General features: G+C 38.2%; 1 protein-coding gene across 5 annotated transcripts in view; it reads right to left on the bottom strand.

Moving 5' to 3' along the window:
- The window catches only part of DCLK2 (doublecortin like kinase 2), a 79,784-nt gene that overhangs the window by 30,657 nt on the left and 23,891 nt on the right, over nucleotides 1-25,236 (bottom strand). For 3 of the 5 annotated variants that reach the window (XR_015803366.1, XM_014878979.2, XM_088164096.1), the window contains exons 3-5: nucleotides 4,924-5,026; nucleotides 2,515-2,613; nucleotides 1,210-1,257 (exon numbers count right to left, since the gene is read on the bottom strand). Coding sequence is in view for 3 of the 5 variants with exons in the window: in XM_014878979.2 (XP_014734465.1) it covers nucleotides 1,210-1,257; nucleotides 2,515-2,613; nucleotides 4,924-5,026 (250 nt within the window). In the remaining 2 variants the exon portion in view is untranslated. The remainder of the gene's footprint in view (nucleotides 1-1,209; nucleotides 1,258-2,514; nucleotides 2,614-4,923; nucleotides 5,027-25,236) is intronic. The other 2 variants (XR_001403306.2, XM_014878980.2) reach the window with 1 other exon arrangement.

Genomic DNA, 25,236 nt, shown 5'->3' with positions numbered 1-25,236 from the left:
ATCCAAGGAACATTGCAGACTATACAGCACCATGCTCAGCAATAAAACAAGAGGGAATGTTGGCAGAGGGGACAAGCCAGCATCAGTCAGCTGCTCATCACATCACTTGTCTTTCTCGGGTTTTATTTCTCTCTCTTTGTTATTTTCATTGCAGCATTGTTGTTGCTATTGCCATTGCTGCCTCAGTTGTTAAATCACTCACATCTCAACCCATGAATTTTCTCACTTTCACCCTTCCAAATCACTCCCTTCACCCTGCTGCAGCAGAGAAGTCAGGAAGTGTCTGTGTGGTGCTTAGCTGCTGGCTGAGGTTGAACCATGACACTGCTATTTCAGACAGCAGCATTTTTTTTCCCCTCACTCAATAACCTAGCAACCTGCATTGGCACAAATCTGTCTGCTGCTATTGATTTGTTGGTTATTCACTGTGTATGCCAAACTTACCTTTATAACCTATTTTCTAAGCATAAATTCTTTTGAGGTTTCTTTCCACATGCACACCAGTCTGAACACAGGGAAAAAAACCCCAAAACTTTTCTGTCATTCTGAAGCAGTACACGTTAGGCTACATGTTTGGCACACTGGAATATTTAAAACTTAAAAATCTATGAATGACTTCTAAACTTTTAGCTTCTAGTATGATCCAAAGACTCAATTTATTTGCTAATCAATTTGTATGTTACTTGTTTCATAAATGCTTTGAGTTTGAACAGAAAGTTCAGTGATTCCTCAGGTTTTTTAGAATTTAGGCTGAAATAATATAAGAAAACAAAGAAAAATAAGAAATTGCACATAAAATTTGAAACATATGAGATGGTTTTGCACTGTTTTTTTTTCTGTAATTCTCACACTTGTCTTTTTGCTGGCTGAAATTTTCTATTGTAATATGTTTTAGAATAAACATACATATGTATTGCTCCTCAGAATGCTCCTCTACTTGTAGGCAAATTATACCTTTAAAAATTTAACTTTGACACCACTAGCAGATGTCCAACAACTGAAAAGCATTATTTCACTGAAAGGATCTACCACAGTAAAAAAAAAAAAGAAAAAAACCCCCAAACCCCAATACCCATTATGTCTCTGTTTCATCCAATGCAAAATGTGTTTCAAGCTTGAAAATACTCACAAATACAGCACCAAAAATACAGGTAAATGGAGAGGGAGGAGACACACTAGTGATACACAGCCATAATAGTAATGGCTCACCTGGGGATTTTGCTGAAGAATGAGCACTGGAGTGGCCACCCCTCTTTACTGTACTCATATATTTGACACAAAGGAAAAAGACATTAAGGAAAGAAGTTATTAAACAGCTCTGAACATGCACAGAAGGAAGAAGGGTAAATAAAAGATAAGTAAAGACTACATGTAAAAAAAAAAAAAAAAAAAGGCAAGTAAATAGAAGGATAAATGCCAGACACTTTGCATACATTTTTCAAATTAACCAAACCAAAGAGGGTCTAAGTGGAAAGAAGTATGGAAATGACAGCACTGATATCTAAATACTTTGCATAAAATTCATTGCTGATAGATATTCTACATGATCTCATTGGAGGTAACAGAATTGCATGAAATGTAGATCAGTTGCAAAACTTGCCCTTTGTGATACATTTTTCTGCAATATTTCTTTGAAGCTTTCCAGTTAAGGATTCAACCTTTATAAACAGATTATTAATATTCCGCTTCGAACGAACCCAATGATAAAATTACTTTACCCAGCATCAATTAAGCAAAACAAATGTGGAGATGAGAATATGGAACATGTCACAGTTTCGAATACACACAAGTTTACATTTATAGTTACATTCAAAAAAGAGCATCACATGTTTACATATGCAATAGTTTGATTTCAGGAGAAAAAGAAATACTTATAAATCAAATGCAGAGGTTAGTAAATTTTTAAAAAAACAAGGTTCTCCTTTTATTTACATAAAAGACTCAATGGTTGGAACATATGCTGTTCAGCCAAACTGGTGGCAAAAACACAGTGTGAACACCTTTCTTTGAAATTACGAGAAGCACAAGAATAAAAATTCTGTGTTAATGGGCAAAGTACAGGACATCTTCTAAAAGTACTTGAAGCAGCAAAGGCCTGTATTTCTGGCAATATTTGGCTGATATAGGAGAAACCTTTCTAATTCAAAATTTAAAGGTATACTCTAGTTCAATGAACATGAATTTAATTGCTTGTATAATCCTGCAGTTAATAGTTTTCAGGTAAATCAAGTGCCATGCTGAAAACATAGCCCAAGTGCACAATTAGCACAAATTACTCTAATGTTCATAAACTGAAACTGTTTGTAATTAAAATATAGAAACCTAGGATTAAAAAAAAGAATTGCAGATTTATTTTAGATTAATATTAAATCTCTGAGACAAAGTGAAAAAAGGGGGTTTTTTTCCTCCTCTGGAAACACTTGTATTACAGACAGAACCAAGAGGTTTTTTCACCTAATTAAAAAAATATTTTTTGTGGATTTGACGTGCTGAGGTGTTTCCCAGCAGCAGTACCTGAGGCAGGGGATTTGCTCCGGCGGGAAGGTCCTGGACTTTTGGATGCAGCGTGCCTCATGGCAGAGGAGCGGGAGTACGACTTCATGACACGACATTCTGCAAAGCAAGCAAACTCTCTGTCGCGGGTTTGGACAGCAGCTCCATGCACAGGCTCCCTCCACACACCACTGCTGCTCGTCCAGAAAATGACCAGCACTTCCTAAACATCTTTGCCCAGCTGAGTCAAACAGATTTGTAAGAGCATCTCACAACTCTGACCTACTCACCATAAAAACCTGTTTGAGCTACTCAATACTGAACGTGACATTCTGCAGACAGTATTTCTTCATGTCTTGAGGCTGGGTTATTACTACAATTCTAGTTTGGACATATGCTGATGCCAAGGTTCTTGCTGTAATGGCAATTCCATACAGGGCAACTGCACAGCCAGCACTATTTCCTTTCTTTTTCAAGAAACTGATGCTGTGACCAATTTTTGAACAGGTGAAAAATGCCTATTGCTTCCAGAAGGCTGAAACAATAGATTACTGTCATTTACCATCAGCTACATATCATTAAATAGCAACCTCAATGGGAAAGGAATCAATGAGCACACATGCATTGACATTTTGGAAACATTTTAATTCCTATGGTTAGCATCCTTAGCAAATCACTCCATATGGGATCATAAATTTTTCTCTTTATTTTGTCCCTGATGCCAACATCATCATAAAAAAAGTAAGTTGAGCTCCATGTCCTGCCATTCATGTACATAACCTGCTGTTATCCATAAAGACCCCCAGAGCTATTAGAGTAAGCAGGGACCACCAAAGCTGAAGAGATAAAGGAAAGAAAGAGATAAAGGCAAGGAAATGAGCTCAACAAGTCTGTGCCTTGTGTAAGGGGAAAAGCAAATTTACAGCCTTAAAACCTGCTCAGGAAATCAGGATTATGCCCAGACTGGGATTTGCATTGTGAGTCAATACAACCATGCTCTTCCATTTCTTCATAAGAATAAAGTAACTTTTTGCTGTTAACTATGTTAAAAAACACCCTTTTCGTCACCCACACACTGAGTGACTCAACATAATAAAGCAGTTTTGGAAAAGCAGCACCCTAGCAAAAACAGCAGAATGGGAGGCAGCTGAATCCTCCATCCATCCAAATGTACAGGCCAGTGGGTAGAAATACATCTGTACTTGTTGCAGCAACTGAGCATTTTACAATGAAATAATGATGTGTGTAAAAATTACAGGAACAGCAGGTGCTGTTGTTTTTATTGAAGAAAAAAATTAAAATCCTTCATTCAAAACCCAAAGCTCCTCTGGAATAATCTGATTATTCTTGCCAGGGCAAGGTTTCTTTACCAGAGAATAATTGTTTTCATAAAAGAAAACCAGGGTGTTTCTATAGCTCAAACAATAAAGACAGAAAAAACCCATGTCTAGTAAGACATGTAGTGATAGAACAAGAGGAACGGTTTTAAACTAAAAAAAAGTGTAGAATCAGACTAAATATAAGGAATTAATTTTTTACTGTGCAAGAAGTGAAACACTAGAAGAGAGTGTCTAGACTAGATGTCTCACCCCAGGAAACATTCAAGGTCAGGTTCAATGGACCTCTGAGCAACCTGAATTTTTTTTTTTTTTTAAGGTGTCCCTGGTTTTGCCAGGGGTTGGATTAGGTAGTCCCTTTAAAGGTCCTTTCCAACCCAACCATTCTACAGTTCCATGAACATGGATGAAAAAGCCCCAACATATTTATGATTTGATATTCCAAGACAATTCCAAAACTCTCTGGTAGAGGATTGCTTTCTCCTTGAACTTACATTACAAAGTTTTTCTTTAGGGAAAAACAACTTTCATAAACAAGTTCAATTCATGATCTGCCCAAGGCAGCCAGCAGGGGCACAGAGCCTCAGCTTGCCTCACCTCCTTCCCTACCCAGCATCCCCTATAACCTCAAAATACATACAAGGCCAACACTTGGTCTACAGCAGACAAGGCTGGAGTGTGTGAATTGTCTGGCAGGACTACTCAAGACTGCAAATGAGCGTGGCTACGTACGAGATTTTTCAAAAATCTCGTGAAGAAAGAAATGTGGAAATTATCTTATAGTAGCAGATGCCAAAAGTGAACATCTTTAACAGATTTTAGATTCATTAGATTCATGGCTGAATATTTTAGCATTCAATTCTGTTTTCCATGTAACTCAGAGATAGTGTCTGTTTTGCAGGAAATTGGATCAGGTTTGTTGGTGCGTTTTAACAGGTTTACATAATCCAGATGATGGTTTGAAAAATCTTTTCATCCATAGGAAAACATCCTCCCATGTATATCTTCCTGAATCACAACATTCTGGAGGGCTGGACAGGGGAATGGGATGGAGAATTTCCCATTCCAGGGGGTTCAGGGTGTGCATTCTTACCACTGTGATCCAAGACAAAGTCGTCCTGCGCGTACCGGAACTTCTCCGGCCCGCACGCGATGAAGACGTCGTCATCTCCAAAAAAGTCCTGCAAGCACGTCACCTGGGCAGCAAAACAGACACAAGTTTGGACTACTCTCAAAACTAAATCTTGAGCTAGACAGCAACAATCAGTAAGTTTGTCTTTAGCTTGTCACAGTGATACCATAATGTTAATTTGCAATGACACAAGCACTCCAGTTCCTCCGTTCCCCAGCTCTCTAGCAGTGCAGGAAACATCAGGGCCAAGAATGTAAAGTATGTCTGCCCCTTACCTCCAAAAACTCTTACATTTAGCACCTGCATTTTTGCTTATAGTTACATAAGCACACTGATGACTTTTGCCTATAACTACACACACGTTGCTTTGACAGGAACATCTGCAAACACTATTCAAATATCAAAGCTTCTTGTATTAAGAATACATTAATTGCTTGTGGGAAGATCTGTAAAGTGATTGCATCTGCAAATTGTTTTTTTATGTTCTGAGGCATTTAATTTCCATGTTTTGATGTCCTGCTAAAAAAAATTTAAGTAATTCCCTTTTTCATTAAAAGGTATTTCATATACAAGAAAATCAAGAAATAGAGTCTCTTCCATGCTCTTTGCAGTTGTCTGTTCTTAATTATTCAAGTAATGATGCTACTTGGATAATTATCCAAGTAGTGTATGTCACAAAGGATCAGGATTTCAGAAAGAAAAGATGGTTTAGACATTCTTTAAAAACCACAAAATCTTGAAAAAATCTCCGTCCTCAAAAGCCAATAAAAATCACCTTGTGAAGGGGCAAGTGTCTGCTTTAAAAACACTTCAAACAAAAAACCACAACAAGAAAATCCGCTGAGGTAATTTCAATTCCCTTGTGAGGGTAACAAGCGTTTGCAGGTATCAAGTTGTTTTCTTAGACGTAAATGGATTAAAATTTTAATGTATAGTTGTTTCCCTTTTTTCAAATATTGCATGCCCACATGAAATTTAGAAGCAAAAGTTAGAATCATTCGGTAAAGCCACGAAATCAAAGAAGTAATACAAAAATCTGCTTTTAGAGAAACCTGCTTTTTTCCTTCCCAGACACCTGTCAAGTCCATTGGCATATTCCACCCCTGTGACAATAGTAAACATTGGCAGAAGTGCAGGAAGGGTCTCTGGTGCCTGCAGTATCCCAGGAATGCCAATGACCCCAGCTCTCTGCAGGAACTCTGGAGCAGAGCATTCCCCACCAGCAGTGCAGTTGTCATGGCAGCTCCCCCAGGAGAGCAGCAGCATCCTCAGCTCGCAGCATCCAGCATTTGTGTCACTGTGTTATGCAGCCAAAGGGCCACAGCCAGCACCAAAATCCTTTTTTTTGTCACCTTACTGATGCAATGACAGCTTGTTCTCGCTGATGAGAGACATTTACAGCTCTCCCTGAAACTGCTGCTTTTAGTTAACCAAAGAGGCACCAAAAACTGGATGCAAAATTTAAGAGAAGTTTTGCTAACTTGCGATTTATTCCTCTCTGCTTAATAACCAAGAGGGCTCAGCATCATTTCCACAGATTTCTGGAATGCAGCAGCCAAGCCAAGAGGAATAGCTGTGAGAAAGCTTCCAGAGCACACCATGCACATCCAGAGCCCAGCAGCACTGGCAGGACGTGGGCAGAGATGTTCTGTGAGGTGCAAGCTCACACCTGAAGCCCCTAAACCTGGGAGCCATTTCCACAAGCTCTGCCTGCCCACCACTGCTCCTGATGCCCTTGCAGTGCTGTTTCGAGCAGGCTGCAGTTAAATGCTGGGGTTTAGCAGTGCCTAAAAGTCATCTTTCTGCTCTGATTGAAAGCCTCACCTCACCTCACCTCAACCCATCTAACTCAGTCTGAACTGAGAGTAAGAGAGGAAGGAATGAAAGATTTGATGTCAGAGTCTGGGGTAACTGCAAGCAGCAGCATCCCTTTGTTGTCTGCAGAGCAATTCTACAAAGTAAGGCTCAGATCTGTGCACAAAAGATGACAGGAGCACCCTCAGAAAAGCTCCGGAAAATCTGCTGAAAACGGCTACCAGGAATGGGAACGAATAAAGAATTTTAAGAAACGTGTAATTCCCACATATCCTTCCTCACGTGTTGATGTACATAGAGCTTGCCCAGGGAAAATACACAGGAGTAATCCTGAGTGCCAGTGGTCAGATGAGCTGCTGGAGGTGGAAACACCTTCATCCTGGAGTTCAGGCTGATGCCAACCTCTCACACACGGTGTGCCTGACCCCTGTGACTCCCACCTGTCAGCCACACACCAAGGCAGATTATTGTAAAAAGTACTCACCCGACTGTAAAATACAATTATAACTGAAAGGCAGATAAACACGGCTATGAGAAAGCTTTACTCAGATACTCGCTATATTCCAGCAGGGAATACTCAAAGTCGCCCTTCTCCCCACAAATAATCCAGACTGGCTGCACATAAAATACATAAGAATGAAAAAAATATTGAACAAATGTATGCAATGAAGAATAAAGACCTGCTAGAATTTACCAATTCCAAATCACCCCACGTTATGAGGTGAGGAAAGCACTTTAAAAGATAAATTCATGGAAATGCATTTTTCTAAAAGTACAACACAAAAGTTATTTTTCTAGGCTTTTACTGTAATACAGTCAAGGGAGCATCTCTCAAGGTGCAAACTGATGTCTGTAAAATGAAGTCTTCATTGCCTATAGAATTAAAATTAATGTATGCACAGCAATCAATGATAAAAGCTTTTTGCTCAGTGTTCAAAATATTGTTAAGTTGAAATTATTAACTTGTTTGCATGTGGTTTTGAATGCTGCAAATCCACCATGGTCTATCTCACAAATCACATCATTCCACTCCAAAGAATATCTGAACTTGGGTCATAGGAGGGGGGGGGGGGTTATTGCTTTAATCAGGATGAATCAGTCTAGAAATTTACAAACAAAAAATTTTGAAAACTTTTTTTTTAAGCTTCATTAGCAGTGGAATCTGTGCATATGAATAGGATGTCAGGTATTCCTAAAAGTGAGGGACCAAATTTTAGTTCATCAAACTAGAACACGACAACACTGCTTCTCTTTCCACTACCCACCCATAGTCTTACCCACTCTTTGTTTTGTCACACTTAGTGCTAAAAACACTTTTCTGTTGGCTTTGTATGTTCCAATTAACATGTTTAAAATGTGTTAAATCCTATTTATTTCTAAATACAACACCTTTCCCAGACAAACATTTCCTGTGACCTGGAACTCCACTGCTATCCCTTTCTTTAAAACAAGAAATGACTCACTGGTGCTCCTCTGACAACTCAAGGCTCCTCAGGTTGTCTTGCTGCACCGATTTTTTCAAAATATGTCTCTGCACACAGCAGAGTGGAGAAAGTGTGAGTACCACTGGATTGGATTTGTACTCAGTCCTTTCAGACTCAGAATCCTTTCAATTGCATTCTGTCCCCAGCTTCTCTGAGACCATGTGCAAACCACTCAGGGCATCCCTGCTTCCAGCTGGGCTCAAAAAAGATCTCAACTGGAGGAATGAAATCTCGAGACACTGGGTGAAGTTTCTGACAAACACAAAAAGCTCTCTTAGAGAGGTACATGTGACTAAACACACACTGTGTTAGAGGAGTATCACGACCAACAACAGCTTGCAAGACAATTACTGGTCAAAGAGCTGCAAAATTACACAGCTAAAAGCACAAAAAATGTGGTTTAAATGAAGAAAAAACTCCACAAACATGGGGTGTTGAAAAAGAGAAAAAAATCTCTTTGAAAAATCAAATTCTGATCCAGTTCTATTAGTGCAGTGCTTTAATGTCACATACACCCATCATATTTACCTTCCAAAATAGGCTTATGTTTCTGACAAATATTTAAAACCAAAGAAGTTTGCTCTTTTCAAAGAAATACTTCTTCAGTCAGATTAAGCCACTGGATTAGAATATACAAATTGTCATCCATATGGAAATCCCTTTCCCCTTACCACCATACATGCCTTGAAATGGGATTTACATCAATCCCTACTCACACCTTATCTAACGAACACAAGATACATTTCCCTCCAGAAAAAACATGAATAATGATCATTTATAAATAGAATTCATCATGTATTTATTGATTGTCCTTTGTGATGAAGATACAATGGACAAAAATTGAAATAAATAGATGAAAGTTTATCCAGAAAATATTTTTCTTCCAATCTCCAGAAGAAAAATACTTAAAAAAAAAAGAGAGAGAGAGAGAGAGAGAGAGAGGGAGAGAGACTGGAGCCAGAATCTTTTATAAACACTTGAAAAATTCCTGGAAATTCAAGTTCCCTGAAATCTTCAGCACTAAACAGAGTTCTGTGATCATATATCAACAGCTCCCAGCCAGGAGCTTGCTGGGTAAACTGTATTTATTCCAGCTCTACAAATGTGCCTCATTCTAAACGCAGAAGGAAGGGCTATAAAGACAAATAGTTTGGCTTAATTTAGTATGTCTGATTCCATTTAAGTAATCAACTGCAGGACTGCACAGTTTAAGCCTGAAGAGCCACACCCTCTGTCTGGGGAAAGCTTCTCTGGATGACAAATTCTCGGCAGCAGCTGAAAATGGACCTAAAACATCAAAACTGGAAAAGATATCAGAGATTACTTGTATTTGTTTTAACAATGGAAGAAATATTTGTATCTACTGACTTCAAGAAAACAGGATATGGTGTAAATATTTTTAAAAGGAAGCACAGAACATACAAGGCAAAAGGAAAACTGGGAAAAGTGGCATGCACAGTAACAGCTGGATTTGTGAATACATTTTCAGTTGAGCAGCTGAGACAGGCATTTGAGGCGAAAATTCTTCAAGGACTACAGTGAGCTTTTTTCCCCATGAATTGCTGAAAAAAAATGTGAACAATTTTTTAAACGTCAGCATGTCCAATCTAGATACAACCTCCCTGCTACTGCCTTAAGTGTGAGGAGGCTCCACATTTCTTGTGAGAAATGCTGTTCCTCTGACTGGGACGGATTATAACCATGCTGCCCTGGCAGTTCTTCCTTTTGTTCCTTGCACCAACTTTTTTTTCTGAGTAAGCAAAAGTCAAATATCTCTCTATTTTACCAGTCAGGTCATATTTGCAATCACCATTTTTGTTTCCCCTTTTGAAATACTTTTAGCACTGCCACTTCCTCTTCACTGCCATTCACCCTTATTAAAATTCTTGCAGTGTTTCCTGAAGCTGCCAGCCTTACATTTCCAGGGTTTATGCGTGTCCTATGGTGTAAAATGCAAGGAAAGCACTCCTGCAGAAACAGGTCAGATTTCTGTCTGCCATTTCAGCTCCATCACCAACAGGAACAGGCTTGACTTTCAGAAGGAAGTTCCTCTGGGCAGCCTCAGGAACTCAAAAAGGAAGGTGAAAAGGTCAATCTCACCCTTCCCTACTGAGTACTACTGTGATTTTCACGCAGGATATTTGACCTTGGAAATTGCCCTTGGTTCTGCTGTTTCACAGAATAACTTGAACAAGGGAAAGGGGGGTGTGTTTGACCAATATTCTCAACTACTTACTAAGCCACCATGACTGACCAAGAGGCACACAAGAAGTTCAGTGCTAAATTATGGCAGCTGTTTGCCTGGTTATCCTGAGTCATGTTTCCTGACATGTTTCAGTGAGGGAATAGCCAGATGGGTAGCTAGAATACATCCAGGAAGGAAAAAAAGTGGGAAAAGTCAAACCAATGGGACCATGACATGCCCTTTAAAAAAATACTGTGATTGCCAGGATTCTTTTTTTAATGAACAACCTATTCACTTCACAGAAACAACAAAGTGTCAAAGGCAAGTATGCTAAGCAATTTGGAAGCAGGCAAAAAAAACCCAACTGTTCAAGGGCCAGAAGCCCACATTGTACACAAGAGCAGCAACAAAACCCACTGCTACATCAGATCTGTAGTAAACCTGGAAAATCAGGTCAAACTGGCAAGATTCCTGCTGGTGTAATGAAGAAGCACTTGACACTTGCAAAAGCATCTGTTCTTCACCAGCTTCTGTGTGTCCTCTGTGACAGCCCTGCTACAGAATCCCCCTGGGAATTCCCAATGCACACAAAACTGCACAACACCAAGAGAAGGGTAAGCAAGCTGCTAACCTCTGGTTTAAGGATTGACAGAGCTCAAATGCTACAGAGAATGGGCAAATCCACCCAAAACAGCTTTAGGGTGGGCTGGGGAGCCCTGAAGACTGAGGACATAAAACTGAGCTTGGTAAGACTCTGGACACCCACACCTTTCCTATGAGGAAAGTATTCAAGGCATCACAGGAACTTCCCCAGCAGCCAACTTCCATGAGGTTGAGCAGACAAGAAGGGACAAAAATCCCTCCTTTGTTCTCTGGAAATAATTGGAATTAGGTCAAATGCCTCTTAATTTCTGAGGCTCAAATGCACAACTGTTTAGTCTGCGAGGGAAACGTGAACTACGGTAACAGATCAGAGCATGCAGAAAGAAGGCAAAAGTATCAATTCTGTTGCAAAATTTAAAATTCATTACTTGATCTTCTGTTATATGGCTGTGCATCTCGACCAGCAAAATTACCTCAGATATTAAAGAGCACGTTGAAGGTCCTTTTTTTCTATAGTTAATTCAAGTAAGTCACTTGAGTTTTTTTTGGTCTACTCTTACTCTAAAAGTCCCTTCTAAACCCATGTTTGTTGGTTAATTTTAAACTTCACAGGAATCCCACTGCAGTCAATGAAATTATTCACATTCATGAAGCTATGCACAACCACAGCTTGGGAAAGGTCTGAGGGCCTCCTCAGCTCTGCTGGAAACTGCAATAAACTGTGAAATAAATCCGATTTCCAGGTCAGAGCTTCCACAAGACATTGTCCAATTTACCATTTGAGGTTTGGCATCTTGCATCCTTTTGTCTTGTCCTTCAAGTTTAATAAATTCAGTAAGCAGTGAGAGAAAAACAAAGTTTTCTGTTTCTAATAATTTGTAAATGTTGAATTTGCCTGCCATGGATAAAGGGAGCTTGTTAACCTATTTAGGAAAACAGAAAAAAGAGGGAAAAAATTGAAACAAAGACCATAATGAGAGCAATTCTTCTAGGCCAGCTTCTTAAATGACTATTTAATCAGTGGCTGTGTCACATAATTACAGTCACCCTTAGAAAAGGAACTTCTTTCCACTGATGCTCCATGACAAGGAAGAGCAGTGAAAAAAGAAGACAAGCCCTTCCATGCCACAGGGAATCTAAGGAGTGAGAAAGGAAACAGAAATGTTAAATCTTTGCCTGCTGCCTGGTAAACAGAAAAAGTCTGGCAGAAAGCCCAGGAAACGCCTATTACAGTATGACAATGCAGAAATACTGAATAAACAGACTAGTCAGGTCACCACAACTCACACAGCCCCACAGCTGTTGGGAGCAGATGACAGAATACAGCATATCCCACATTTTAGTTTTTAATCTCAATTTCATAAAGATTTTTGCATATTTTTTTTTAACATCTCAAAAATTTGATTCTGAAAATGAACACAACTGGAAATGGAAGATTGCATTTGGGTGTGATTCAAAGACATCATCCCCACTGCAATGGAAATGACAGGAAGAAAAACAAGCTGTAGGAATATGTATAAGTTAAAGTGAGCTCCTACATATATCTATTTCTTCAAGACTTCCAGTGCAGTAGGACTTTCTGGCAAGGTCTGTTCACCAGTTTTTCCAAAGGGCAAAACTGATCTGTCTGCAAAATGGCATTTCAGATATTGCACTGATGATGTGCAGCTATTTAGATATCAGAAAATAACAGTTGAAAAGGACTGAAAACCTGAAAATCTTGAATAATTTTGAATCACTCTGTACAACTCAGCTGTCTCTATGACACAAAACACCCTTGAATAACCCTTCCCTCAGCCTTATCCACTACTTCAACAAGAGTTGATAATTTCAGTATATTAAACACTGAAATTTAATGCCATGCTTCTCAATTTCATGAGTTACACAAAGAAACAACAGCCTTATTAAACATGCAGTAAGTGGAAATTGGAAACAGAAAATTAGCAAGTGCAGCTTGTGATTGTGAACACAATCCAGCTTGTCTGAAGAGAAAAACAAACCAGGATTTCCAGTTACAAGGCAAGGATATCTTTGCCCATAGGTGCATTAATCACACCAGCTCACCAGTCAGCATAACAGATTCTCTCCTTTAGTGGCATAACTGGGAAGCCTCAAACAGAGCCCAAAATAGCACCTGACTGCACACAGCTAACCTTCCATCACACCACCGAGCAGCCAGGCTAAAAATACAAGCTACTTGCATTATGAAAGAACATTAAAAGGAAAAGGGCACAATAAGGACAGATATCTGGTTCATCCAATTCAATCAAATCTTACTGATTTAATGACACCCTGTTCTACAATATAAATGCAGTAAAAATTTAAGATATATCATTTTTTTTTCCCCATAAAAGCACCTATTCTGCACTATTATAGAAATCATGCCTTTGGCTATTCACTCTACTTGAAAAGCATGGCATCCACATACTATGGAGAACTTGAAAACCCCAAAAATATTCTATGTACTTTCAGGTTCTTTGGTTCTTTAGATGGGAAGTGTTTCTGCAGCATTAATCAATAACTTATTGCAATCCTAAGTTTCCAGTGTTTACAAGCAGGCAATTTCATGGAGACATTTCAAAAGCTGCAGCTCTTTAAATGAGAACTATTTCTCCACAGACAAATAAGAAAGTCAAACTCAGTTTGTGGCCAGTGCAGGAAGAAAAAAAGAAAAGGTATAAATCTGGAAATGTCCTTTGATGACAGGTACAAATAATTGTTCATGAATCATTAAGCTTTAAATGAAAGATTTATAGTTTTACACTGGAACAGGTTGTCCAGTGAGACTGTGGGTGTCCTACCCTGGAAAAAATTCAAGGTCATGTTGGATGGGGCTTTGAGAAATCTGATCTAATTGAAGATGTCCCTGCTTACTGCAGAGGGGTTGGATTAGATGACCTTTAAAGAGCCTTTAAATTGATAATTCTGTGATTCTGTGTTTTTCCTATGCCTTGGATTGTTCATGCAGGAGCTGTTAAATTCAGTTTTCTGCTCAAATTCTATTAAAAATCAAATTAAAGAATTCTAAGGCACAAAATATTAGTTGAAATTAATGACTCACTGAAATGTAATATTGTTATGTGGAGGTATAAAAATCTATTGTTCTCTGAGTTCCTGTGTCAAGGGTTTCAATCTTGCAGTCATTCAAAACTGTTTTTCATAGCACTGCAATAGGAGGGGAAAAAACTTCAGGTACCCTATAAATTCAGGTCTCTCTCCCAGTTCTGTTCCCTTCACAGATATTACTTCACATAACAACAAGCCTTGATAAAATCCATAGAGCTCCTCACAGATTAAAAGGATGTTTTCACATGTATTTTAAGTTTTGGTCATTCAACATCTTTTTAGCCCTTAAGACACTTCATTTACTTAGTGTTCTGTTTGTTTCAGCCTAACAACAACTGTACTTCTAACTAAATTTACAGTTCTATTTTTATCATATTACCTTGCAATGCTAACAGCTTGCCATACAGCTAAACAGCACACACAGCTTCTAATGATACTTGATTCTTGAAGGATCCTCCTCACTTAACTGCACACTGGAAGTGCAGGAAGAAAATTCAGCTTTATGGATGTTCTCTCTATGCACCATTTCAAACAATGACATCTCACAGATGAAAGGACAGAAATTCTGTGTAAAAATACATCCATATAAAGCATGAAGGTATTTTGTACTCAGCAAATTAACTTCCATGCTTACTCTGCTTTGCCTGTCATGAATTATTGAGGTCTGTTGTACTTGCAACTTGTAAGCAAAAACTGGAACAGCTATGCTGGGCTAGGGGCATCAAGTAAGAAAAACGAGGATATAACTGATTAATAGGAGGATGAGAAGCTCGAAACTGTGAAACAAAATTAATGTACCAGAGGAAATAGAAACTATTATCTGGTCTTCAAAGATCCAATTGAATCTCATTAGCTCCCAACTTTGACCAGTATTACTTCCAAGTCTGCTGCTGCTGCTTCTGAATTGCTTTAACAAGCTGCTAAACAGATGTAAAACACATTTGAAGACATGGAAACATGTTTGATTTCGTGCTCGGACAGCAAATGTATTACAAATACACTTTGGGTACTGACAAAAGAACAGATGCACCAACACTGCCAGACCAGAGGAAAAGGTGTCTCCTTAAAGTTTGTCCTTAAAACCCAACAAAATGCCACACGTGGTTCTTCTTAATATCTGGAAATCTCAGTTCTTCCTTTGAACAAACATCCACAATTTCAGGAAGAAAAGCAAAATGGAATCTCCCATCCCATCCCAGAAACATAGAACTAAACCCCTGCCCAATTCCCCAGATCATTTAAAAGCACAGAAAAGAGGTGTTAAACCAAATTTATCAGTCAGCTGCCTTTTGTGGTGCCTGCTGAGCCTTGTTTAAAATCACACCACAATATTTTTATTGCTATACTGCTATGAGCAGATTGGAGCCCAGCTTTGGGGAGTTAGGCAGAGGATTTAGGTGACTCAGTACTTTTTCTTTTCTGAGTTAAATGCTGACTCAATGTGGGTTTTTCTTTAGTTGAAGAGTGAGTAGATCAGAAGGTAAAGATGCTTAGAGGGCCATAATTCAGCAATTGGCTGATAAATATTAAAAGCCTCTGAAGTAGTCTGGATGACTGTTTCTGCTGAGCCAGAACATGAGAAATGCTGCTGAACACTGGAAGCATCTGGGTAGCATCACCATGTTTTATGGACCTCTGTATCAATCATATCACAGGTGCTTTTGAAATGCTTGAGGAAGTTCATCCCATTTTGAAATTATTAGCTCAGAAATCATGCATTCTATTTGGAAATAAATTTTCAGAGACCAGGAACAAGACATCATGGGTTGTTACTGAAGATCCATTTCAAAAATTTTTTTTTTGTTCCTTTTTTTAAATAAGAAACTTTAAAAATATATTCCAGGCTTCCTCCTTCTGCAAGACACTGAACTATGAAGCACAGATTGGAGGAAACACAATTATAAAACCATAACATCAGTAACAGTGAAACTCAACACTGAAGGCTCTGCTCAGAAAGCAATGCTGGCACCCTTAAAGAATTCTTCACTTTCTTCCACTTACATCTGGCAGTACTTGAATCCATACACTCTTCCAAACTCTGACCACTCTTTGAAGAGCAAATATTCCTTGTATTTACTCAGAATTATACATTTATTCCTTGTAATACAAACCTCTTTTGACTCATAAAGCCAATTTACATAATGAGAGGCCCAATGCAAAATTTGGATTTGTACAATATTGAGATTCTGGCCAACCAAACCTTTTTAGTGGTTTGGCAAAAGCTATTTTTTTCCAAAATTCTATTCAAGATAACTACTGCTAAACTGACAGTCTCCCAAGATTCTGCATTTCCAATAATAAAGTCAGAGTTCACTAAATGTATTTTTTTTATTTGAGGGCTGCTGTTTTGATTAACCCTTTTTCGTCTTTTTAAAATGTACTTTAGAAACATTAATACATTACTGAAAGGCATTTAAATACAGTAAGAAATGTGAACTGGGGTACTTTTGTTAATTTCGGGGGTTTTTTCTTAAAATCACCAGTTCATGAAGCATTTCATCCTACTTTTTCTGCAGGATGCTAAGTACCCCATGTATCAGACCTCATTATTTTCACTGCATTGATTTTTTTTTTTTTTCACAGACAGAAAACCAGCAAATGCAGCAGTGGGAACTCTTCCCATTCCAAGTCATGTGTACAAAGCTAGAAATCAGCGATCACCTATTTCTGGTTAAATAAACAAACAGAAACAACAAGCAAAACCTCATCTGCTTCAAGCTAAAAACTAAGACCAGGCTATGGAAGTGGAAGCAAAAGTTATTCATGTGATTAATGAGAAAAAAAAATATATATTGCCATATATCAGCAAGAGCAGTTATGGAATAGTTTTGTGCCACTCCTTCACCATTCTGTGGAGTTTTTTTTCAGTTTAACTAGTTCTCTTTAGCATCTTTATGAGCTATCAAATCTGTTTCCAATTTTGATGAAAGAGGGTTTTCAGAAACATCACTTAAGCTGCAAATATAGATAAAAAATGCAAACTATGTTTCAGTTTACAGCAAAACTGGGTACAGATGAGGGCTGTAATGCTACACAGCTAGTGACAGGAGATCATCTTCAATGATACAGGGGGTGCTCCTTGTGTTCCTGATCCTAAGCTGCTCTGTGGCACTTAAGAACAGCAAATGCAGCCTCAGCAAGTGAACTGCATGGTTGTTTTGCACAGAATTAGAAGCTACTGTAGCTGCAATGTCTCTCTGGTAGCTCTAATTCTCTTTCCATCACAGCTCTCAACAAGTGGAATTAATCAAGGTCCAGCTCAGTGTGGCCAAATCCAAGCTGCAGCACTGATGCTTTTGCTGCATACTGCAGTTTAAAGAGAATGGTATCAGGATGTTCAGTCTGGATCAAAATGCACCTGTGGTTGCAGCTGATGGAAATACGTATGCAAGTAACTCGTGAATGTCTGGATTACAATGTTTTTTCATTACTATCATCAGGATTAATTTGCAAAACACAAAAAAAAAAATCCAAATTCATTCCTCCTCATTTTCCAAACCATGTCCTCATCAAGACTAAGCACACATAAGTCATGACATAAAGGGCCTAAAAGGCTATTTAAATAGTTTTAAAATGTATTCTGCAATAAGAATACTCCATGCAGAGGGGAGTTCTGCAGAACAGCCTGCACCTGGGCTTGCAGTGGCAGAGAAAGGCAAATTGTGCACCAGGGTCTGCTTGCAACAGAGCAGAATAAAAGGAATATGAGCATCCTCTCAGTAGCTCAAGAACACAAGTCCATGCAGCCAGCAGCTCCTGTTGAGCAGCACATCAGCAGCAGGAACTGAATCTGCTCACAGCTCCACAGACTTTGAAGCAAACACTGCACAGGTTGTGCTTGTCACACACTTCTGACCACAAATACAACAACACAGCACCACGGTACCAAACAAAACTTCTGTTTTCTGCAGCCAGGTCAAGATTTCATTGGTTTCAGTTGCATAAAGTACACGATGTCTGGAGAAGCATCATAATTTAGGCACATATAGGGATTTATTCCCTTTTTTTTTTCTTTCTGCTAACTTCCATTACACATATGGCTTACTACAAAGTTAGTTGACTGAGCCTGAAGAAGCTGATTTAAAAAAAAATAAAAATCCATTTTACTAAGGTTCTGTAGGTACCTTGTGTCAGAAACACCTGAATTCTTGTCACTCCATTTCTCCTTAGACCACAAGAATCATACTCTCCAAGAGCAGAAAATGCTTCCTTAGGTGTGGTTTCTGACATTCTCTTCCAATGCTGGAGTACCACCAGCCTTGAGAAAATACAGATCATAAAAGGCTCAAGCAGTTGTTAAAGGTGTCAGAAGATCACCTTTGAACCAGTTATCCTAAAAAATTCCCTTTATACTGCCTGCTGTTGCAAATTCTTCCAGTCAGGAGAATTTCTGTCCACACTGGAATCCCGGTTAGAATTTAACCACTCCTACACTTGTTTACAGCAGGATTAGCCTTAATCCACTTAGCCACTATTGCTAAAGCAGGAGCAATACTTGTGGTGACTATTCCTCCATTATTGAGGTGATTGGTGTCCTTATTTCTACTCTCAAGGTCTAAGGCTTTTGCAGATATTCCCCAGTGCTTAAAGAGCTTCCTAAGCAGCTTCAGGGAACATATGTTGTTTTTACTAGCCCTGGGTAGAGTTTCACTGTGTGTGCCAAGCAGACCTCCTCGGGGCCCTGTCAGTGATCAACTGATTCAGTGCTCAGAATCAGAACCCAAGCCCAGCTCCTCCTGGCAGATTCACTCTGTGAGAGGATCTTGATTTTTGGTCTGTGTGCACCACATCCAACCAGAGTTACTTGATAAAAAGGCTTAGAGAAATAATTTCTATTGCTACAAATCATCCATTTGGCATTAACAGGAGTCTTTTTCAATCCAGTTGTGAGAGGAAAGTGCTCATTTATTCCCAAAACAAGGGCATAATGCTAAAAGGTTTTCTAGAAAGCATATACTCAATCAATGGAATATTTTTCCTCCTTTTCCTGAGATTTCCTAAAAAATATATTTCTAGTGGAGATACAGCCCAAGAAAGGAATTTTAAATTATCAGCCACTACTTTTCTATTCCTAATTAGTTTTTGGAAACCATCTGTTTTCTGTGAACACCATATTGAAACTGCTGCTTAGAACACCATATGGAAAAGTTAACTGCAGCTCCAGGAACCTATGGCTCATCCTCCCTCCAAGTATTCCATAGATGTTTCCCCAACAGGCTTTTCTTTTTAGGAAAGAAGGCTATAACAGTATTTTTTGTTATAAAACTCTTTGCTTACTAGTCCAAAAAAAAACCCCAAAACAACTTTTGAAATTTTTACACAAATGTTTACATTCAATAGATGGCAGTCAGATAATGGTGTTTTAAATGAGGAAGGACTATTAATAAGCACAGAGGAACTCGAGTATCATGGAAGAACTGAAGGCAGCTTTCTGCAGATCTGCATAAATGTCTAAAACTCATTTTTGTAATTCCTTTATTGCATTTAAGACCTAGATCAAACAAAACACAGCAGCTCAGAGCTGTAAGTAAATAGATTCTCTGGACTCACGCTGAGTTTTCTCAACTCACTATTTATCAGTATGGATATTCCTGAGAGCACCTGGAGAATGCTGTGAAAGATGCAGCATGAAGTGCCTGCACTACAAAAATCAAGTTCATTCAAAGTTCTTAGTCCTCCTGGGAAGATTCTTTTCTCTGATTTGGTTGACTTGCTTGTAATGCTTAGGATAGCTCTAAAACCAGCAGGCTTAAAAAATGAAAACCACTTCCAAAACAGCCCACAACAGAAGTGCAATCTCCCCCTACACGCAGTTACTCATCATATGCTTCATGTTTAATTAAGTGCTGTCAACTCAAATTTAAGTTTACACACAGCCCCCAGGAATGTTCAAGTGCCACCCTGTGCCTCAGCAAGTTACTACTGTGATAAGTCCATGGAGGGAAGCAAAAAGCAGTAAGATTCAACAAGAACAAAAAAAACCAGCAAAATTTAAGGGTATAACAGTTATGAACATAGCACTATTTCAAAAATACATGTTTCATCTCCCTCCAAGCTCATATTAAAGATGGCAGGAGTGCAAGTTTAAAACATTTTTATAATGAGAATACATTCTATGCTTTCTAACAAGTATAGAAGTTAAAAAAATAAACCATATTAATTTTGATATGCCTCATAGGCAATATGCAAATGTATCTACCCTCAGTCTGTAACTGTGCTGCCCTCTTGGTCATGCACTTTAGAAGCTATTGCCATCACCTGCCAGCTCAGATTCCACAGTAAATAGTGATTTGTTTTGTCAAAACTGGCAAATTTTATTGATACTTTAAGAATAAAATGTTTTAAAATTAAGATACTTCAGCCTACTTCAGTTAAGTAGACTGAGGTAAAGGCTGTATTTATAGTGTGTCACTGTAAACTCCTTATATCCAAATGAGTGCAGAAATCCTCTGTGGGGATTTATTGTCTGCCACCATGAAGTGGCAGATGCTGCATCAGCTTTTGCTGAAACTGTCTGGTGGCAATCTTTTAAAGAAACACTGCAAAAGTGCATTTCATTTACTCCTTGATGGGCCCTCCAATCTCCATTCCTGGGAAGCACAATTGCTCATCCCTTATTACCATCAAGCTTGGGGCAAATTGACCCAAAGGAAAATAAAACTGTTTTTAATCCACTGAACTGAGTTCCATTCTTAAAAGTTTTCATTTGACAGAATTACCTTTCTGTGTAGTGAGATTATAATTACCTAATGTGAGTGGTCTGAAACATCAATATTTCATCAACTAAACCCCAAGAAATATTTTTCACCAAGTTGCAAGATTACTTATTTTTTCCAATACAATGTTTAAATAACATTTACTACAGCCACAGCCAAAAGTTCCCAGTAGCTTTCCAACAGATTTGCCATTGAAAGATTTTATAATGACTCTATACTTTGCTGTAACAACAAAAGAAAGCCCCAAAAATACAAGTAGCTTACAAAATCCACTACAATTCATTCTACATTGGAGGAAAGATTAAAACAGAGAGAGGGGAAAAGGCAAGCAGAAAGTATCTGTGAAAATTATTTATTAAAAATCTCATACTACCACTCTGAATACAGTTGTAACACGCTTACTATACTGAAGAGAACATGCAATGGGTACATTGATGCAATTTTAGTGTTTGTGAAATGTTACACCTACCTTTCAGTAGAAAGTATATATTATCAGCAGGTAAACAAAAAAGCATCTACACCAAATATATTAAAAAAAACCCACAAGCAAACAAAAAACCCACCAAAAAAACCAAACCAAACCCAAAAAACTAAAGCTTTGGACACTCAATCCTTTCAAGTTGGCAAAGAGAGTGAGTGTTGAAGCAGGTAAGTTTATCCCTCAACTCATATGCACAACCAAGACCTTGCCCAGAGATACATCCATTTACATATCTTGCCTAGCACACACCAGCAGTACAGATAGCAGGGGAAAAAGGAGGAAAGGGGGTATAAAAAAGCCTGTCATATTCAGACTGAAATCACTTGGGGGATTTCCAAGGCTATCATTATACTATAATAATGAAATAATAACTCTGCAATAGTGGAATCAAAGCAGGCAAGAGAAATGCAAATCAAATCCCATCAGAGAGGTGATGGAGAATGGTGACTGCAAATTAGAGGAAAGCAGATATCAAGTTTCTGCAAAAGAGGTGATGCACAGTAAATAATTTGCAACCAGCAATTTTATTATTACTGTTTTGCAAATGAAGAGCTTGTGAAGTGCCACAAGTATATCCATGCACTAGCAAAAACATGCAGGTATTTTTTCAAAATTAATTTCTCAGGACTCTAATTCTGACCTGAGATTTTAATTTTTAAAATAGTTGTAAATGTTCATAAATTCACAAATCTGAAGTATAACCTAATAAATCAAATTCTAAGAACTGTCAGCCAGATTTAACCAAAGGAAACCTGGTGATACACTATTAGAATAAGAATTCCTTTGCCTATATTCCATTTCACAGAAAGCCTGCACTGTCTCTTCGAGCAAATGAAAATTTTAAAAGGTAACTCTACAGAATAAGACAAAGTTATAACTTGCTCCCTGTTACCTGGGGACAGTTTACACAAACATTCTACATAATATTACAAAGTTATACAAAATATCTAACCTAGCTAAAAATAAAATTTTTTGACTGTGCTAGTCAGACTGAAAATGACTCATGGTATGAAGGAACATGAATCATCTAAAACATTTTGAGACTAATTATATATGAATATATAAAGCACTGAGAAATACATGAGTTCAGAAAGAGCCTCTAACTTCAGACTCGTCCCTAACAAAGTCAATTTTCAAAAGTTGTATTAATATTCATTCCTGGTAATTCTTACCAGTCTAGGCACATGTATTAACAGTGGGGTCTGCATGTGAAATCCCAGCTTTGCCCTCAATCCTTCCCCACATTTACAGCAGCAAAGAATTTTTGTTCAGAGGAATAATTTTCACAATACATTGCCAAGGAATCAGTGTAAATTTTCATTGGCTTTGAAGAGAAGGATGAAACACGGGGCATAAAATGTTGGAAAAATTTTGGAAAAAGGAAAAGATTCCATATAAAATATAGCTCCATTTCTAACTACCAGCCAAACAAGCCAGAAGACAGGAGTATTTTGCTTCTAATGCACATGTGATTCCAAGAGAATTTCACCAATAAACTCAGCCACAGATGAAGAAGAAAAACCAAACCAAAAACCACATGGAAAGATTTGGAAGTAATTTCAGGTACAAGCTGCAAACTTGAGAAGGGTGAAACACTGGGGATTCACATTCACAAGGAATACCCAGAGACCTATTCTCACAGCTCTTCCATTGTCCAGAAGAACATACCTCAGTGTGCATGGAGCATTTGTGTCCAAGCACTGGAGAACAGCCACAGCAGGAATAAATCTCATTTTTCTTTGTTTACCAGTTGACTTTTTATAACTTGTGCAACCAGAAATGTACAAACTATTTTCTACACCACAGCAGCATTCTCCATAGCACAGGACCATGAACTATTTAATTTCCTCTCCTCAGGGAGGCTCTTGGTAAAGAAACAATGTCCTCCACTGCCAGCAACCAAGTGAAGATCCTGCTGACAGGGCTAATGCAATGAAAGCTGCTTTTATGGCTTAGTTAAGAATCCTTGTTCAAGCAATATGGATAAAATCAAGTTTTCAATTTCAGATAGGTGTTTAGAAACTTCTGCACTTGCATCTGCCTCCCAGGAGATGAAGAAAGGAGGTTTAAGTGTTGTGATCTGGCCTTATAAATTCCATGTGACTAATCACATTTTAATAGTTTAAAAACTAGATGTGCTTTTTGTTTAAATATCAATCAAGCTAAGTTTTCAGGCATGCCCTTCCCCCATACTTAATAACTTTTGCTAGGTGTTTATAGCCAAAAGCTTCATGTAAATCTTATTTCTAATAAAAGACTGTCACAGAGGCTTCAGAAAGCCTCAGATAAGAATAATCAAAGGTGCTAAACTCCCAGTAATTTTAGAGGTACATAGTCTCTCACTTCTTCTGATAATTTCATGTTCATGTGTTTTGATTTGCACTGAAACAAACAAGTATCTGGCAAGGCCTTTTCATATTCCATTATGGTAGGTGTGGTGTCATTCCTGCTTTGTTACGTAGGCCTTAAATGAAGACGAAAAAATGAAGTTCCAGAATAGAAGCTCAAGGAATAGAAACTTTAATCTCCAACTAAATATTGCTAAAATATGTGAGCAAGCCATGAGAATTACTTTGGAAATTGCAGACAAATGTCTATCCATAAGAAGTAGTATCAAACACCTTCATTCCCCCACTCACTTTAGAACTCCTCTAAAATTTCAATACTCAGTGAATTACAGATAGGAAGATAAAAATTATTGAGATAAGTATCACAAATACATTTTTTTAAAGTCAAGTGTTTGAGGAGTAGAAGATCAGAAAAAATAATAGGTAAAGGGTAAAGTGTGCTGTAAGAAATAAAAATGTATTCATGTGCCAAACCCAAGATAATCTGTAAAATAATCACTAGTTCCAGGAGCATTCAAAGGCCTGTCAGACCCTAAAAACTTCTCAGAAGACACCTTTGTACCTTGGACTGAAGCTTCTCTCCTGGGTTCTTGGTAATTGTGGCAGAAGACAATGACGATGTTTTCACACACCCCATGACCTACATCAGCCCAAAAGCAGCAGCAAATCCCTGCCAGCTCTTTACCTGAGATCGGTGCTTGGAGTAGGAGTGTGCTCTTAAGAAAGGGGCAGACTTCAAGGACTGCAGGTAACAACACCACTCTAATGCTAAAACCCCAGGAAGCTGTATTGTTTGTGTATGAAAGTGAAGAAGGACAAAATACAGAGCTTTGTGAACAAGGTTTCATCATTTGTTCATTTGTTCTCTTAGGTTTCACAAGCTTAAATTATTCATTTTGCTGCGTTTTTGCTTTAAGTAAAAATATAGAGTAATATATGCTAAAACTTGCAAGTATATATTAAACAAATATTAAAAACATGCTCTAATACAACAGATTACTGTGAAAAAATTATGCATCAGATCTTGCATGGGTATCTGCAGAAGACAGATTTCCCTGCTTAACTCCCACCAGGTCCAGGGAAGTGGAAAGAATACTTTTCCCTTTGAGGCAAAAATATCAACCACAAAAAGAACTGGCCAGAATAGTTGTTTGCAGAGATTTTTTTTTTATTTTTTTAAAGTTAGATGTTGAGTACATCAGCATGTTCTCTTTGCAAATTAAATGAGAACACGTTCCAAGACTTCACCAGATGTCTGCCTGTACAGCCACGTGGGCATATTCTGAGTGTCTGCATTATTGGGTCCCTTGTAAAATACAGGGAGAATAAGGAATGCTTATCTCTCAGGCTTGTTTTTCTCTTCATCAGTTTTATGTTGCTTACATCAACCAGACCCTTGATTTCTTCAAAAGAGGAACAGCAGGTTTCTACATGCAAGGAAATGGCACCTTCAGAAATCACTTACAAAGAGGATTCTGGTTCTTTTGGTACTCTGTGTGGTAAAATCATCTTTATTTTTCTTTAGCTAACTGGCCTATTTTCCAATAATTTTATCCCTAGCTCCCTAAGTACTAGT

Source organism: Sturnus vulgaris, chromosome 4, assembly GCF_052056855.1.
Source record: "Sturnus vulgaris isolate bStuVul1 chromosome 4, bStuVul1.hap1, whole genome shotgun sequence".
Classification (NCBI taxonomy): domain Eukaryota; kingdom Metazoa; phylum Chordata; class Aves; order Passeriformes; family Sturnidae; genus Sturnus; species Sturnus vulgaris.
The sequence above is the reverse complement of the archived record's forward strand: the minus strand, read 5'-3'. Positions and strand labels throughout refer to the sequence as shown.